General features: G+C 42.4%; 1 protein-coding gene across 3 annotated transcripts in view; it reads left to right on the top strand.

Moving 5' to 3' along the window:
• Positions 1-13,967, top strand: part of LOC138977554 (leucine-rich repeat-containing protein 49-like) — a 60,600-nt gene that overhangs the window by 14,973 nt on the left and 31,660 nt on the right. For all 3 annotated transcript variants that reach the window (XM_070350368.1, XM_070350367.1, XM_070350366.1), the window contains 4 exons: positions 5,981-6,169; positions 6,613-6,718; positions 7,263-7,466; positions 7,853-7,919. In XM_070350368.1, coding sequence (XP_070206469.1) covers positions 5,981-6,169; positions 6,613-6,718; positions 7,263-7,466; positions 7,853-7,919 — 566 coding nt within the window. The remainder of the gene's footprint in view (positions 1-5,980; positions 6,170-6,612; positions 6,719-7,262; positions 7,467-7,852; positions 7,920-13,967) is intronic.

Below are 13,967 nucleotides of genomic sequence, written 5' to 3'. Positions count from 1 at the left end.
TCACATTTTTCCCATTTTCTCTGAAGTTTTTGAGATTGAATACCTCACCTATATATGATATATAGGGCAAAGTAAGCCCCATCTTTTGATACCAGTTTGGTTTACCTTGCTTCAAGGTCAAGGTCACAGGAGCTCTTCAAAGTTGGATTGTATACATATTTTGAAGTGACCTTGACCCTGAACTATGGAAGATAACTGTTTCAAACTTAAAAATTATGTGGGGCACATGTTATGCTTTCATCATGAGACACATTTGGTCACATATGATCAAGGTCAAGGTCACTTTGACCCTTATGAAATGTGACCAAAATAAGGTAGTGAACCACTAAAAGTGACCATATCTCATGGTAGAAAGAGCCAATAAGCACCATTGTACTTCCTATGTCTTGAATTAACAGCTTTGTGTTGCATGACCTTGGATGACCTTGACCTTGTATTTTGGTAGGAAAAATGTGTAAAGCAGTTCTTAGTGTATGATGTCATTGCTAGGTTTAGTTACCCTAAAGGTCGAGGTCAAGCATGTGAGTCGTATGGGCTTTGCCCTTCTTGTTTAAATTCCGTGAGCATCAAAGAGATCGCCTGAGTACCAGTCAAACAACTTGTGATAATGCATGTTTCAGCTACTAGGTACTACCCTGGCCAAGTTTCCTCTCAAGACATCAAAGAGACCGCCCCGTAAGTTAAACTCGGTCACTGACCCCGGTGCAGGAAGTGTTTCCTCTCTCAGTAATGACAGGGGAACCACCTCTCATAGCTACAACTGGGTCATTGACCTCTGGGAAGAAGGTCAGTGTCTATAAACAAGGCCACCCAGCTATCACAATGGACCTGCCTTTGATCTCCCGGCACACAGAGCACACATATTTCCACTCTGTATTCTTCCTTTGATGTGCGGCTTATTTTCATTCTTCTACCGTTTGTATCAGTATACTTTTTCAATTTTGGTGCGCCCTAGCCCAATGGGTGACTGGATTACAATTTTTTTTTTAAAGAATCCTTATGCGCTGTAGCGCCTTGTAACACCTGAAAATACGGTAGTTTGAAATCTTGATAATTTCACCACTCACTTAAGAGAGCAAATTGACTTTGTGACAGCCTCCATTTCACTTTCAACCGCCTGTTCTGCATACTCAGAATAGCTGAATTTAACTGAAGGTGGAATATTGGAGAGTGTGATTTGGGATACTCACCGCGCGGCTGCATGCTTACATGTAGGCATTTTATGCGACATGTATCCAGAATGGGGAAATTTGGCCTTGCAGTTACCAGTCTTAAATAATGATGCCCCAAGCTCTGTTGATTTCTTACCCCCCCCCCCCCCCTGAAATTAAGACTCCCTTCCTTTTAAGGCCTTGTTTTTTCAGATTTTCTGTTCACAGCCTCAGTAAAATTACCTCCATTAATTTTAAGACTCCCTCCATTTTTAAGACTTGATTTTCTCAGATTTTTCAAGGGAGGTTCAGTCTGTACACGTACAAACAATCTATCATGATCAAGTGTAGGCTACGATTTGTACCTTTCAAACTTATAAACCCCATCTTTGATGACCTTCTTCCCTGATATTGTAACTTTCATTTATTGAAACTGGCAACAATGAAAGCACAGTCTGGGCCTTTGTGAATTGAAAATGGGCGTGTCTCACTCTCTACCCGTTAACAGACCTGACCGCGCAGTTTATCTGCCGATTTAGCCTGACACTTTAGGCTGAAAAGGCATATTGCTTCTGTGAGGCATGGCATTCTCTCTTAGTCTCCTTGAGTAACACGTACTGCCATCAACCCCCCCCCCCCCCCCTCTTGACAGACAAAAAGAAGTTTTTGGAGCTCTTTTTTTCCAAGGGATTTGAATTGAAGTGCATTCACTTAATTTTTAAGTCAAACGTTGTGTATTGGAGATACAGTTATGTGTGAGATTGAGGGAGTAGACAGAAGCATGATAACTGTGAAACTGAGGGAGTAGACAAATGCTTGTCGTGTTTTTCTCCACACCATACCTTATTTCTTGACAACCAATAAATGCTCACTCCTAACACGTAAAATTGTCTGATGTCAGCACAGTATGATGTATGTTCGAATTTGTTGCAACCTCTATGTAAACTTAGCTGACAGCAGTTTTCCTTGCTCAGAGCTTAATACAGTTATGCTGATTGCTATTCTCAGCGGAGAAAGATTATGGGGTATGGCTGGAATAATTTTGATGTAATTCCTTTGGTAGTTGCTATGCCCTCGAGCACAGTGTAGAGGTGTCTTAAATCCACCCATTATACTTTCCTTGAGGCCAGGAAGCAGCACTCTGGGTTCAGACTCTGTCGTTTAACCCTTTATGTCTTGTGTGCATAATGCCACAAGCAGAAACACTGGTTCTGATATTAGAGAGCAGTTAGTATGAGTTGGGTCAGCCCTTTCTGAAAGAGAATGTAATGGCAAATTTGAAGGTCAGAAATTATGAAAACAAAATTTAGAGTATTAAATTACAGGAATGTAGGAAGTAAAAACTTTGCTCAGGTGCAAAGTGTATTAGCTGGTCATTCACCCTTTCACTGCCTGTAAGAGGTCAGCTGACGTGAGCAACAAACCGTTCAATGAACAACAATAAAGAAGAACAACAGCAAAGAAACAAACAATGTGTGGGTGTGTCACGGTGTTACTCATTCATTCATCACGGGCACATTATAAGTTGTCAATCTAGGTAAATACAGGTATTGCTTTGTATGCAAATATTTGCTGGCAGCGAACGGGTCAATGTTTTGCTTTGAAAGATGGCTATATGAACATTGCCATAGTTTATTGTTTTAAGAGATACAGTTACACAACCTCCCCCCCCCCCCTTCCTCCCAAACCTATCCCCTTTTGACGGTCATCTAAAAGCTGAAAAAGTAATTTCTTAAAACAAAGGGGGGGGGGGGGGGGGTGTGAAAATGAGGGTTAATTTACAGATTTTATGAACAAAAGAATATTTGAAAGGAGGGATGGTGTGTGTGGGAAATTGCGGTTAATATATTTTAAGATTTAATCACAAGCAGACATGGGAGTCTAGCTGCAGTCTCAGTGTTGTTCCCAGACTTTGCGGAGGGCAATAGGTCAATTGGACCTGGATTAAAACGTCCTCAGGTTACAAAAACGTGGTTCTGTCAGAAGTGCTCGTTCATGTCAAAAATCAGATGGTCTATATGCCAAAGGTCAGAACAATGCGTCTGATCAAAAAAATATATGACAGTGACCAAAGACCTAGGCCTGAGAACAACAATGTAACTTCAATTTTAATGTGGACCTTTCAATCTCATTAGGATATAAAGAGTTAACCCCACCCTCATTCCTGTAGCGTGGACCATTAAGTTGTTCACAGGTCATTATGGCCTTTAGTTGATTACAACGTTGCACTATTTGCCGCACATACACACGCATGCACAACCCGGACTAGCGATAATACCCTCGGAGGCACGGTGCGTGCAGTGCTTCATACCTGCTGGAAGGTTTTGTTTGAGTTAGACATTTGATAGGTGGGAACATGATTTACTCTGACAGGGCTTTGTGATCATGATCACGATAATAATGCATTGTTGTGACTCTTGGAGGATATTATATTGGGATATTGAATGTTATCTTCACTGACTGTTAGTTGACTTTGGCCTGACTTTGTGAGAGAAAAAAACAAACATACTCAATTGTAGGACTTTGACCCAAAAAAGTCAAAAACTGAAGAAGTAGATACTCATGTTTATTAAAGTCTAAAAAGTGTGCATAATGAGATATTCCTTATTTGCCTGAGGATCACGTCTTTGTGATTATGACAAAGATGCAGGATAGTCCTGATGTTTCAGTGTTGTGTATTTTTGAAATCCTCAAATGGATTACCACTTTATTTGACGAAAGCCATCTTTGGTCAGATGTCTGAAAGTGAACCATGTTAAGAGTTTAAACAAACAAACGAATGAAGTAGAAATAGTTGACAGTTTGCATGCAAAGAAAAGGAGATTTCATCAAGAGGAAAGCCTTTGCTTGTCGATCATGATCTTGATAACAGCGCTGTATTGTTACGACCTTATGGGTCTATTAAAGGACCGTGGGAATAGACTGGGACTCCAGTCTGTCTGAAACATTCCAGATAACAAGAACTAGCTGCTTGGGCCACTTGTCAGACCACCTTGGCGAGGGTGGCACAGTCCTAATAAGTTGTTCCAGGGCATTTTTGCTGTAATTGTCAGTCATTTTGAGGGAGCATTTTAAAAATGCAACAGTGGACCGTGCTCTCTCAAGGATGTTCTGTAACCTAGAAGAAACTGAAGTTACTGTTGAGTTTCTGGACACAAACCAACACGACTGTGGCAACTGGCTGCTTGAAGAAATTGTGATAGTTGTCACTGCATGAAAGAAAGTGAATTTCCTCCGCGTCAGTGAAGAGGATGTCAGTAAGCACTTCTTGGTGCAGACTGGAGCAATACCATGAGATTGTGTGTCGGAGCTGTTGGAAATTTTGTGATATATTCACTGAGTGATGCTGCATGTGGGATATTTGGAGGTGTCATGTGATGTCAGATCATACTCATATAGCAATTAATGTATTGAATCAAGTGTGACATGGGAGTTCATGTCATATACTGCATCAGACATGTCACGTACAGGACACATGGAATTACTGGACACCAATTATCTTAAGAAGATGTGGTATGAAGAGATGTTTACGCGATCGAGACATTATAAGGCGTTCAGAAATGTAATATGGTGTTGGGAGGCGTCTTGGATTATCAGCCAAACATCTACAGGAGTGTCTGACGATCTGTGATATAACATGTTTGATGTCTACTGGAAAAGTGTGCCGTCTCCTGCGACTCTCAGTGGAGGTGCATTGATACTTTTTTGTTTACTTTTTACTGTGATGACTCTGAGTGACTGACTCTCTCCCCCCGGGGACCCCCTTCCCTCATACAGTTCAACGCTTAATCATCGGTCTTGGTTTTCAGCTGTCTGGTTCTTTAGGCATCCTGGACTAAACATTGTGTGTGTGTGTTTTGATTACAAAAAAATGTGTGGATTAAAACATTAATGTATGAAATTAATTGGCTGGTATTTATCATTCATTTATAATCACCTACAGAGAATAAAACACAGAAACATGCAAATAAGCAATGTAATGGTGTGCTTCTAGGTAGACACAGAGAGAGAGAGAGAGAGAGATCGAGCGAGAGTGACTGCGTGCGTGGGTGCGTGTGTGTGTATGCTTGTGTAAAATGCTTTATTTTCCTTTTGTTGAAATCTGTCTTCTGCTTTTGTACATTTGTAGCTTCAGTCTCTCTTATAGAAATGTTAGATGAGAGTTCCAATGTATACATTAGTTTTTGCATTGGGATAAAGTAGATCATTGTCTTAAAAACTTACTTAGACAAGTATTTTTTCGAATGTTAATGCCTTTATATTTTTATGTGTACCAAATTTCCGGAAACATCTTTTAAAACGCTAAAGATTGTGATTCAGTGCTGAAATTGGAAGAACAAATGAAGAAAAAAAGAAATGAATTGCAGGATTTCTTTTTTTTTTAGTTGTTTTTGTTTTTTTACTGTGACATCTCCTCCCCTTTAAACATACCCTTTAAAGAGTTTTCTGATCTTGAATTTTTGAGATTAACAAGCATATGTCCTTATATGCTTTGTATTTCAGCTGAAAAGATGTTGACCATGAAGAGTTTTTGTGTATCTTGAATGGCTGAGTGTGGTACCTGCAAAATATGGGACTTGATGTCTTTGGCGTAATCTTTAGAGTGTGCAGACAGCGAATCTTAACCGTTGTGTCTTCTGCTGATGTTTTCATCTTGCACAGAACGATTTCCTTGAAGAAACCTGCAATATTTAATTGATGTTAATCTCTCCCCTTATATACCTGTAATCTTGTAGATGGTATTAATTACCACTGTGAAGTTTTATTTTTTGTTTTCTCTGTTTTCTTCCAGTGAACTGTCTTTCCATGATGAATGTTCTGTTTTCCAGAGAAGATTCCCATTCACTACCGTGGTGGCCCTGGTAAGAAGCCCGTGGGCCCGGCCACAGCCAGCACCCATGACCTTGGCCTTGGCAACGATTTGTCAGGGGGCGGGGAGGAGGATGATGGGACCCTTAGTCGAGAATCTCGCAGTGCTCAGCTTAAGATACAAAAAACATCAGCAGCTTTTCTGCCTGGTCAGTGTTTGCGTCACTTAAAAACGTTCTCTGTAAAGCATGAGTAACTTTTTCATAACTGTTGAGACAATTTCTTTATAACCATGTGTCTATCACCTCAAAGGGAATTGTTTCATAACCAAAGGAATATTTCTTCATTTACCTGAGAATGATGTGGTATTGTGTATTTTTTAACTGCTTGAAATTTGGTTTTTTGGTAACCATTTGGCAAACACTTTTTCACTCGGTATGACCCCCTGGAAATATTTATGATAATTATCCACCTGGAAGTTTCCCTGAGCCTTTTTTTTCACCACTGGAAGAAGAATGGGGTAGGCTTAACTATGCTAATGAGAAAATAGCAGTTGTAGGGGTTCTTAGCTTTTTTTTCTTCAGAATTGGCATGTACATGGTTATTGTCATTGATAACAAACGTATGACTGTTGTTCCATGACACTATGCAGGTGACAGAGTGATCTTTGCTGAGAGCCCATCGGCGCCAGGAATACCTGTTGTCTACAGGACACCTGAGGAACGATCCTCCAACCCTGACAGACTCAACCTTGACAGGTGTGTCATGCAGTTCTGTTTTTCATTTCATCATATTTTTTCTGTGAAAGTTTTGTTTTTAATACGGCTACTAAACTCAGAGAAAAAGGATGCCAGCAAAGCTAATGCTTGGTCATTTTCTTTGGGCAGTAGAAAAGATATGATTTTAAATAATTTTCTTGTCAACACACATGCATGTTGAGAACATCACAATTGCTGTTTTACGAATTGTATGCATGCATACAAGCAAACTGCACACACATTTGCAGAAAAGTGTTTTTGGTAGCTCCAGTTTCATTTTGGTAAGCCAGCAAGAGTGATTTATTGGAGATTTTCAAAGAAATAATTCATACTTCCTTACAGGATTAGAACAGCATCACAATTCCACAATAGACATTAAAGGCCGTCCTTAATTGAGCCCGAAGTCGACTTCATGAAGTCTTTTTACTAAAAACTCAGTTCTAAAGCTCCGTGCGGCCAGCTTCACGAAGTATACTTCGCGTAGTCGATTTCGCCCAGTTAAGGACAGGCTTTACAATTATTTTATTGGTCTTTTTTTCCACAGACGGAAGCTGACGGTGTGTCCCATTCTAGAAGGAGAGGACCAGCTACGTCTGTTGAACTACCAGCACAACGCCATCACACGCATCCAGCACCTCAACACGCTGCGGAGACTCATCTTTCTCGACCTCTACGACAACCAGATAGAGCAGATCAACGGCCTCAGCCAGCTCAAGTCCCTCAGGGTTCTTATGCTGGGCAAGAACAAGTGAGTTGTGATGAGTGGGGATGGGAGTGGGTAAGAGGGGAGGGGATAAGGAGGATGTCTGTTGCGGTAGGGTGCTTATTAGTGTGTGTGTGTGTGTGTATGTGTGTGTGTGTGTGTATAGTTGTATCCGTATGTGTGTGTGCATGTATGAGTTTGCTTGCTTGCTTGCTTGCTTGCTTGTGTGTGTGTGTGTGTGTGCGTGCATGCATGCATGTGTGTTTGTGTGTGTGCGTGCCTCTCCCATGATAAGTAACATGGTTAAACTTCAGAATGACTAATTAGCAGAGTTGGAGATTGCAATGTCAGTAGAGATTACGTTTTATTGTAAAATTGTATTGTTAAGGGGTACATCATTATGTGCTAACACCATTTCATTAATGTTGCAGAATCAAGAAGATTGAAAACTTGGATGCCCTTGTGAAGCTGGATGTTCTGGATCTGCATGGAAACCAGGTAAGTGTTGACCCTGCAGTATGTCAGAAAATCATTGAGCCAAGGAGGGAAGGGAGAGAAGTCTGTTAATGACATTAACATAGTTCACTAACTTGAGTTATCTCCATTGTTTCTTGAAATGCTCGTTTGAAATTGAAAAATAACATGTAACAATAAACCTATCGGTGAGCAAATTTGAATGTTAGATTTTTAGCATGAATATTCTGTATGTTAGGGTGTGTTTCATACTTTGCAGTTGTAGGCTGCACAAATGAGGACGTAAAATGGAGAAATAAAATAAATATGATGCAGTTTAGGTGGGCTCTTGTGCTTGTACATACACAGGGTACTGTTTTAACAAGGAGAATTATGCTACATGACATATTACACCTGCAAACGAATGCAGTGAGTACAATGGAACCCCCCTTTTAAGACCTCCCCCCCCCCCAATTTAAGACTTCCTCCTTTCTTATTCCTATGAGCCCTGACTGCAGTGCAGGCTGTGCATGCCGATGTGGCATGCATTCACCTACTTTTTGTTGTAATTACGTTTGATCAAGCCATTGTACGATGTAAAAAGAAGTAAACCGTGTTTTTATTGTGGCACCTTGTTGTGACCCGTTTTGTGGAGCGTTAATATTTTTACGTGAGATTCACGTGCTCCTTGTTCAGTTGTTGTGACCTGGTTTTGGTCGGAGCGTCACAAACTGCGTTGTTTAGTCTTAGAACACCGTGAGATTCACGTGCTATTTTCCGTGTTTTGATTTTGAGGTGAGCCCTGCGAATCTGCGTTGCAAGTTTTAGAATACGTGTGACTCACGTGTTTTTAGCTTTGTGATGTCAGCTAGTTCCTTGATGTTCTTTCTGTTAAATATACCGTTTTAAGTTTTGGGCATGCACGGAGTGCGTGATCGGTTACTGATTGGTTGTAAAATAGTAGTTTCACCCGATTCTGTCTTAGGAATGTTGTTGGTTGGTCAATCCGGTGACCTTTGACTTTTGAATAACTATTCCATGTTAGGTTTTTGTTTCCATAAATACCGCTGCTTGACTCCTGTCTCGTCAGTCGATCTGAGGGTTTTAGGAAGCGTTTGGTTTTGATGTAAACGTATGAAGGTTATCAAGTGAACCAACGGAGTGTTTCTTATGTTTTAACGACAACGTAATGTTCTTGGAGACAGTTGTTTCTCAAGTGTGAATCGTTTTGTGCCCTTCGTTTGTGAGGCAACACGTTTTGGTACTGCTGGTCAACCCACACAGCGCATAAGGTAATTTTGTTGTTACTTGTTTGTGTTGTGTTTTGGTCGCCATTTTGTAATTACTTTGTGAGTTGTTTATGTATAACGTGAGTTGAAAGTCTGACTTGTTGTAGTGTTTCTTTATTGTGTGTTCAACTGTTCTAGTGTTGTGAACGTACAGCAATGTTTTGTAGACGCTAGAAAGTCGCTAATGTTTATAATGATAACTTGTGTTTTCTGTGGTTAACGAAGTTCGAAGTGAAACGTTTTCTCCGACTTTTTCAGCCTTACGTTAAAAGAATTTAGGTAAAAGAAGCTTGCGGTCTGTGGTGATCGTTTGTAAACGGGCTTATTTCTTGTAACGTTATTGAGGGAAAGTGGATGAGTAAATATCTTGTTTGTGACTTTGATTAACGCAGGAACGTTGTCGTTAGACTTTTTTGGTATGACAGTTTGCTTTGTATTCCTGGCCTGATGAGTCAACGTTTTTGTATTTTTCTGAAAGTAGCCATTTTGGTTTTAAACGTATGTATGCTAAGTTTCTTGAGTATTCTTAGTGCTTATGGTATTGTTGAACGTACGGAACGTAATTCTTTATTGTTGTTGAACGTACAGAACGTAACTCTTTATTGTTGTTGAAGGACTAACCAACGAGTGTTTGGTAATTGTAACTTTCTTGTCTGTTTGTCTTCGCCTGTCATGTGATTGTTTATTTTTCTTGTATTTACTTCTCGTGTTTTGTTAATGCACTTGATACTTTTGCCATGTCTAATAATTTGTTTTCTTTTCTCTTTTTCTTTCTGTTCATAAGTTTTTTACCGCAATTAGTAGTATCGCAATACGTAGTATCGCAATACGTGGTACTGTAACGATATATATACATTACTGATCCCTAGTGTCAGATGTAAAATAATAAACCAGTACTTTTGCGCGTTATCGCTTGTAACCTGTGTTTGTCATTTCGTATGAACAATATGTAGTACCAGCCTCGCTCACGAAGGCGCGCACAGTAAAAAACTTTAGTTGCTGTCGTCCAGTAAAAAACTTAGCTTGCTGTCGCCCAGTAAAAAACTTAGCTTGCTGTCGCACAGTAAAAAACTTTAGTTGCTGTCGTCCAGTGAAAAGTAAAAAACTTAGCTTGCTGTTGCCCAGTGAAGTAAAAAACTTCGTTGCTGTCGTCCAGTGAAAGAATTTTAGCTAAAGTAAAAAACTTAGCTGCTGATGCCCAGTGAAAGAACTTTAGCTGAAGTAAACAAACTTAGCTGCTGACGCCCAGTAAAGAACTTTTGTTATTGACGCTCAATGAACGTAAACGTAGCTGTTGATAACCAGCAAAAGACTTTATTGTTACCTGTCACTGTGTTAGTGAACCATAGTTTGACATAGATCAACTTGTCGGTTAGAGATCTTCCTACTCCGTATCCGGCGCATTTTTTGTGACTTTTGTGTATTATCCCAAACGACCCTCGGATCGACTCATTTTACTTTATAACCAGATAAACCTTATGTGGGTTTTTAGTGCTTTTGAATAAGCGAACATTGTAATGGAGGAGATTCCAGCAGATAAACCATTGGAAGCTTCAGGTTATGACATTAACGGCGATGAAGATGAACATTCTCAAAGGCATAGGCGTGACATTAAGCCTACTGAACAAGGTAGAGACTACCAGATTGAGATCAAAACTAGAAACTTTGTAAGACAACGAATATTCTTGGAACGAGCAATCGATGAGATAGTAACAGAGCTTAAACAAGAAACTCCTAATAAAGAGTCAGTAACCAGTCAAAAAAGGGTTATTTTGAGCATGTACAAGGATCTTGGTGACATAGAGAAAGTTCTTTGTATGATTGGTAGCGGTGAAATCGTTCAGGACAGTTGGGAGGATGTTCAAAGGGCAGTTCAGAACATTATGTTTTACATTGATCAAGCTCTTGTCAGACAAACGACTAGCGTGCAGGTGACTAAGAAGCCTACTTCCAGGCATAGCAGTGTTACACCTAGCGTTGGGTCATCCACCCACAAGTCAGTCAGTGTCAAGCCTGTCAGCCATAAAACAGCTAGCATTAGGTCAGCCATTTACAAGCCAGCTAGCTTCAAGTCAGGCAGCAGAAGATCAGGTAGCCTAGCCGGTTCTCACCCTGAGTCTCTCCGCTCTGGAAGTGTTAGCTCTGAAGAGGCTAAATTGACTCTTAAGCTAGAGGCTGTGTCTATTGGCATTAAGGTCGAAGCAGAAGCCATAAAAGAAGCTCAGCTCAGTGAACTGGATCTTTTGCAACAACAACAAGTTGAGAGAACAGCAGCTAGGAAGGCTAGAGAAGCCGAAAGGAAGGCTAAGGACGCAGCTGTAGCAGCTGAAGCAGTTCTTAAAGAGGCAGAAAGGAAGGCTAAGGATACGGCTGAAGCAGCCCTTAGAGAAGCCGAGAGGAAGGCTAGTGAAGAATCTCTGCAGGCTAACGATGCAGCTGAAGCAGCTCTTGATGAACTTAAGCAGAAGAAGGCGTTGAGGTTTATCAAGTTTACTGAACGCCAAAATATCAACAGAGAGCGGCAGGCTAGGATACGGGTACTAGAACAATGTGATACAGTTCAGCAGGATCTCCCTGATCTACCGTCAGTCGATTTGTTGAACACTAGGTTCCACCCTCGTCCTTCCGTTCCCCTGTACAGTCTTGAAGCCCCTCCTTTAAACAATGAACAAACAGCGATAGGAATAGGGACAGGTGCTGCCGTCATTGCTGACCAAGGGACACACCAGCCAGCCTTGGACGCCACGTCTGTTCCTGTCTGTCAAGCTGCCGTCATTGCTGACCAAAGGACACACCAGCCAGCCATGGACTTCACGTCTGTTCCTGTCTGCCAAGCCGCCAGCACCCATGACATCTCGACTGTCAACGTCAACGCTGCTGTCACCAACTTCGTCGCAGGAACCACAACGACTGAGCCACGACAGCACGCGTTACCTGTCGTGGACCTCGTCGTTGGAGTCAGCGCCTCTACAAGCGCCGCTACTACCAACAACGCCACCTACGAGGCGTACGGACCTCAACGTAGAGAGGATGTCAACGCCCCCCATCACGTCGGAATGAGCGCTCCTTTCGTCCATCAGGAGCCCTTCACACCTAACTACACGACGGCTGCAACTACATCCTCCATGCGGCCTACAGCGCTGCTGACCACACTGCAGCACCCTCTCGGTGCGTACACTGGTCAGCCGCCTCTGCACAACGTTGGACACTCAACGACAAGCGTCACAGGCCCTCGCCCGCCTGATCTCGACCACACAGGTTGGTCCTATCACCTACCAGAGACAAGGGAAGGTGATGAGACGCAAGAACGACACACCTACTTCCCAGAAGAACGTCACCAACGCATGGACCACAGACGTTTTCAAGTTACCCCACCCTGTTTCCCCTATGATACCCACCTACATCCCAAACCAGAGCCTTTCGTGCCCACATTCCTGGACCCACATCAGACCACCCCCAAAGTTATCTGGGGAAACGAAAACGCAAGGCCTCCTGCGTACATGAACTTTGACAAGGAATGTCATGCAGATCGTCCATTTGCCTCCTACCCCCCGTCTGCGTACTACCAACGTCCACTTGCTACTCCTGCCAAGCAGGACACTCCTATGGACTCTCTCGCCAAAACCCTATCAGACGCTCTGATGATCAACCGTTTGCCGATGCAGGAGCCGTGCATTTTTGTTGGTGACCCTCTCCAATATCCAATTTGGAGGTCGTCGTTTTCGTTCCTCATCGAGAGACAAAACATAACCAGCAGTGAGAAGTTATTGTATCTGCAACGGTACATCGGAGGTCAAGCAAAGGAGGCCGTGACCGGCTTCTTTCTGCTAAGAGAAGGTGATGCCTACGAGAGAGCCATGGAAGTGCTGGAAAATCGGTTCGGCAACTCATACGTAGTTTCACAAGCTTTCCGGACCAAGCTGGACGAATGGACCCCAGTCAAAAGCAAAGATCCCAAGGGACTCAGAAGTCTGGCCGATTTCTTGCAGCAATGTTCCGTTGCTGCCCAGGAAGTTGGTGGACTGAGCATCCTGGATGATGCCCAGTACTTACGGAAGATCGTCGGAAAGCTCCCAGACTGGATGAGTCACAGATGGTCTAGAACAGTTGCTCGAACTAAGGTTGAAAAGAAGAGGTATCCTCTGTTCAATGAACTCGTGTCGTTCGTTACTCTCGAAGCAGACATTTCTAACGACCCTGTTTTCGGCTTGACAAGTGCATCGGGGACACCAAGAAAGTTCACAACGAACCTGTCAACCCTGACAGAGGATGTCACCGCATGTCTGCACTGTCAACTTCCAGACCATGACGCTGGGACATGTAAGGAACTCATAGTGAAGCCTCTGGTTGAGATACGAGATTTTCTGTTCAAGAACCGTATCTGCTACGGATGTCTGAGAAGCAAGGATCACCAGAGCCGTCAATGTAAGCAGAAACAGACGTGCAAGAAGTGCAAGAAGGCTCACCCCACTTGTCTTCATGATGACAATTTCAAATATCAGAACAGTATGAGTGAAAACAAAGGGGCGAGTGAACACAAGAACAATTACCGTACCTCTGCTGCTGACGTTCAAGAGCCACTGTCATCGTCGACCCCTACGGTGTCTGCTCTTAAGGCCAGCGAGGAAAACAGCATCGGTTTCACGTCTATGATCGTTCCCGTTCTCGTTTCCAGTGACTCTAACCCCAACGTAGAGGTGCTGACGTACGCACTACTGGACACTATGTCCAACGCCACTTTTGTAGTGCAGTCAGTGGCTGAAGAAGTTAAAGCCAAATCGCAGCCGACTACACTCAGGGTCTC

Source organism: Littorina saxatilis, linkage group LG1 (assembly GCF_037325665.1).
Source record: "Littorina saxatilis isolate snail1 linkage group LG1, US_GU_Lsax_2.0, whole genome shotgun sequence".
Classification (NCBI taxonomy): Eukaryota; Metazoa; Mollusca; class Gastropoda; order Littorinimorpha; family Littorinidae; genus Littorina; species Littorina saxatilis.
Note: the sequence above shows the minus strand (reverse complement) of the source record. Positions and strands in the feature narration are given on the sequence as shown.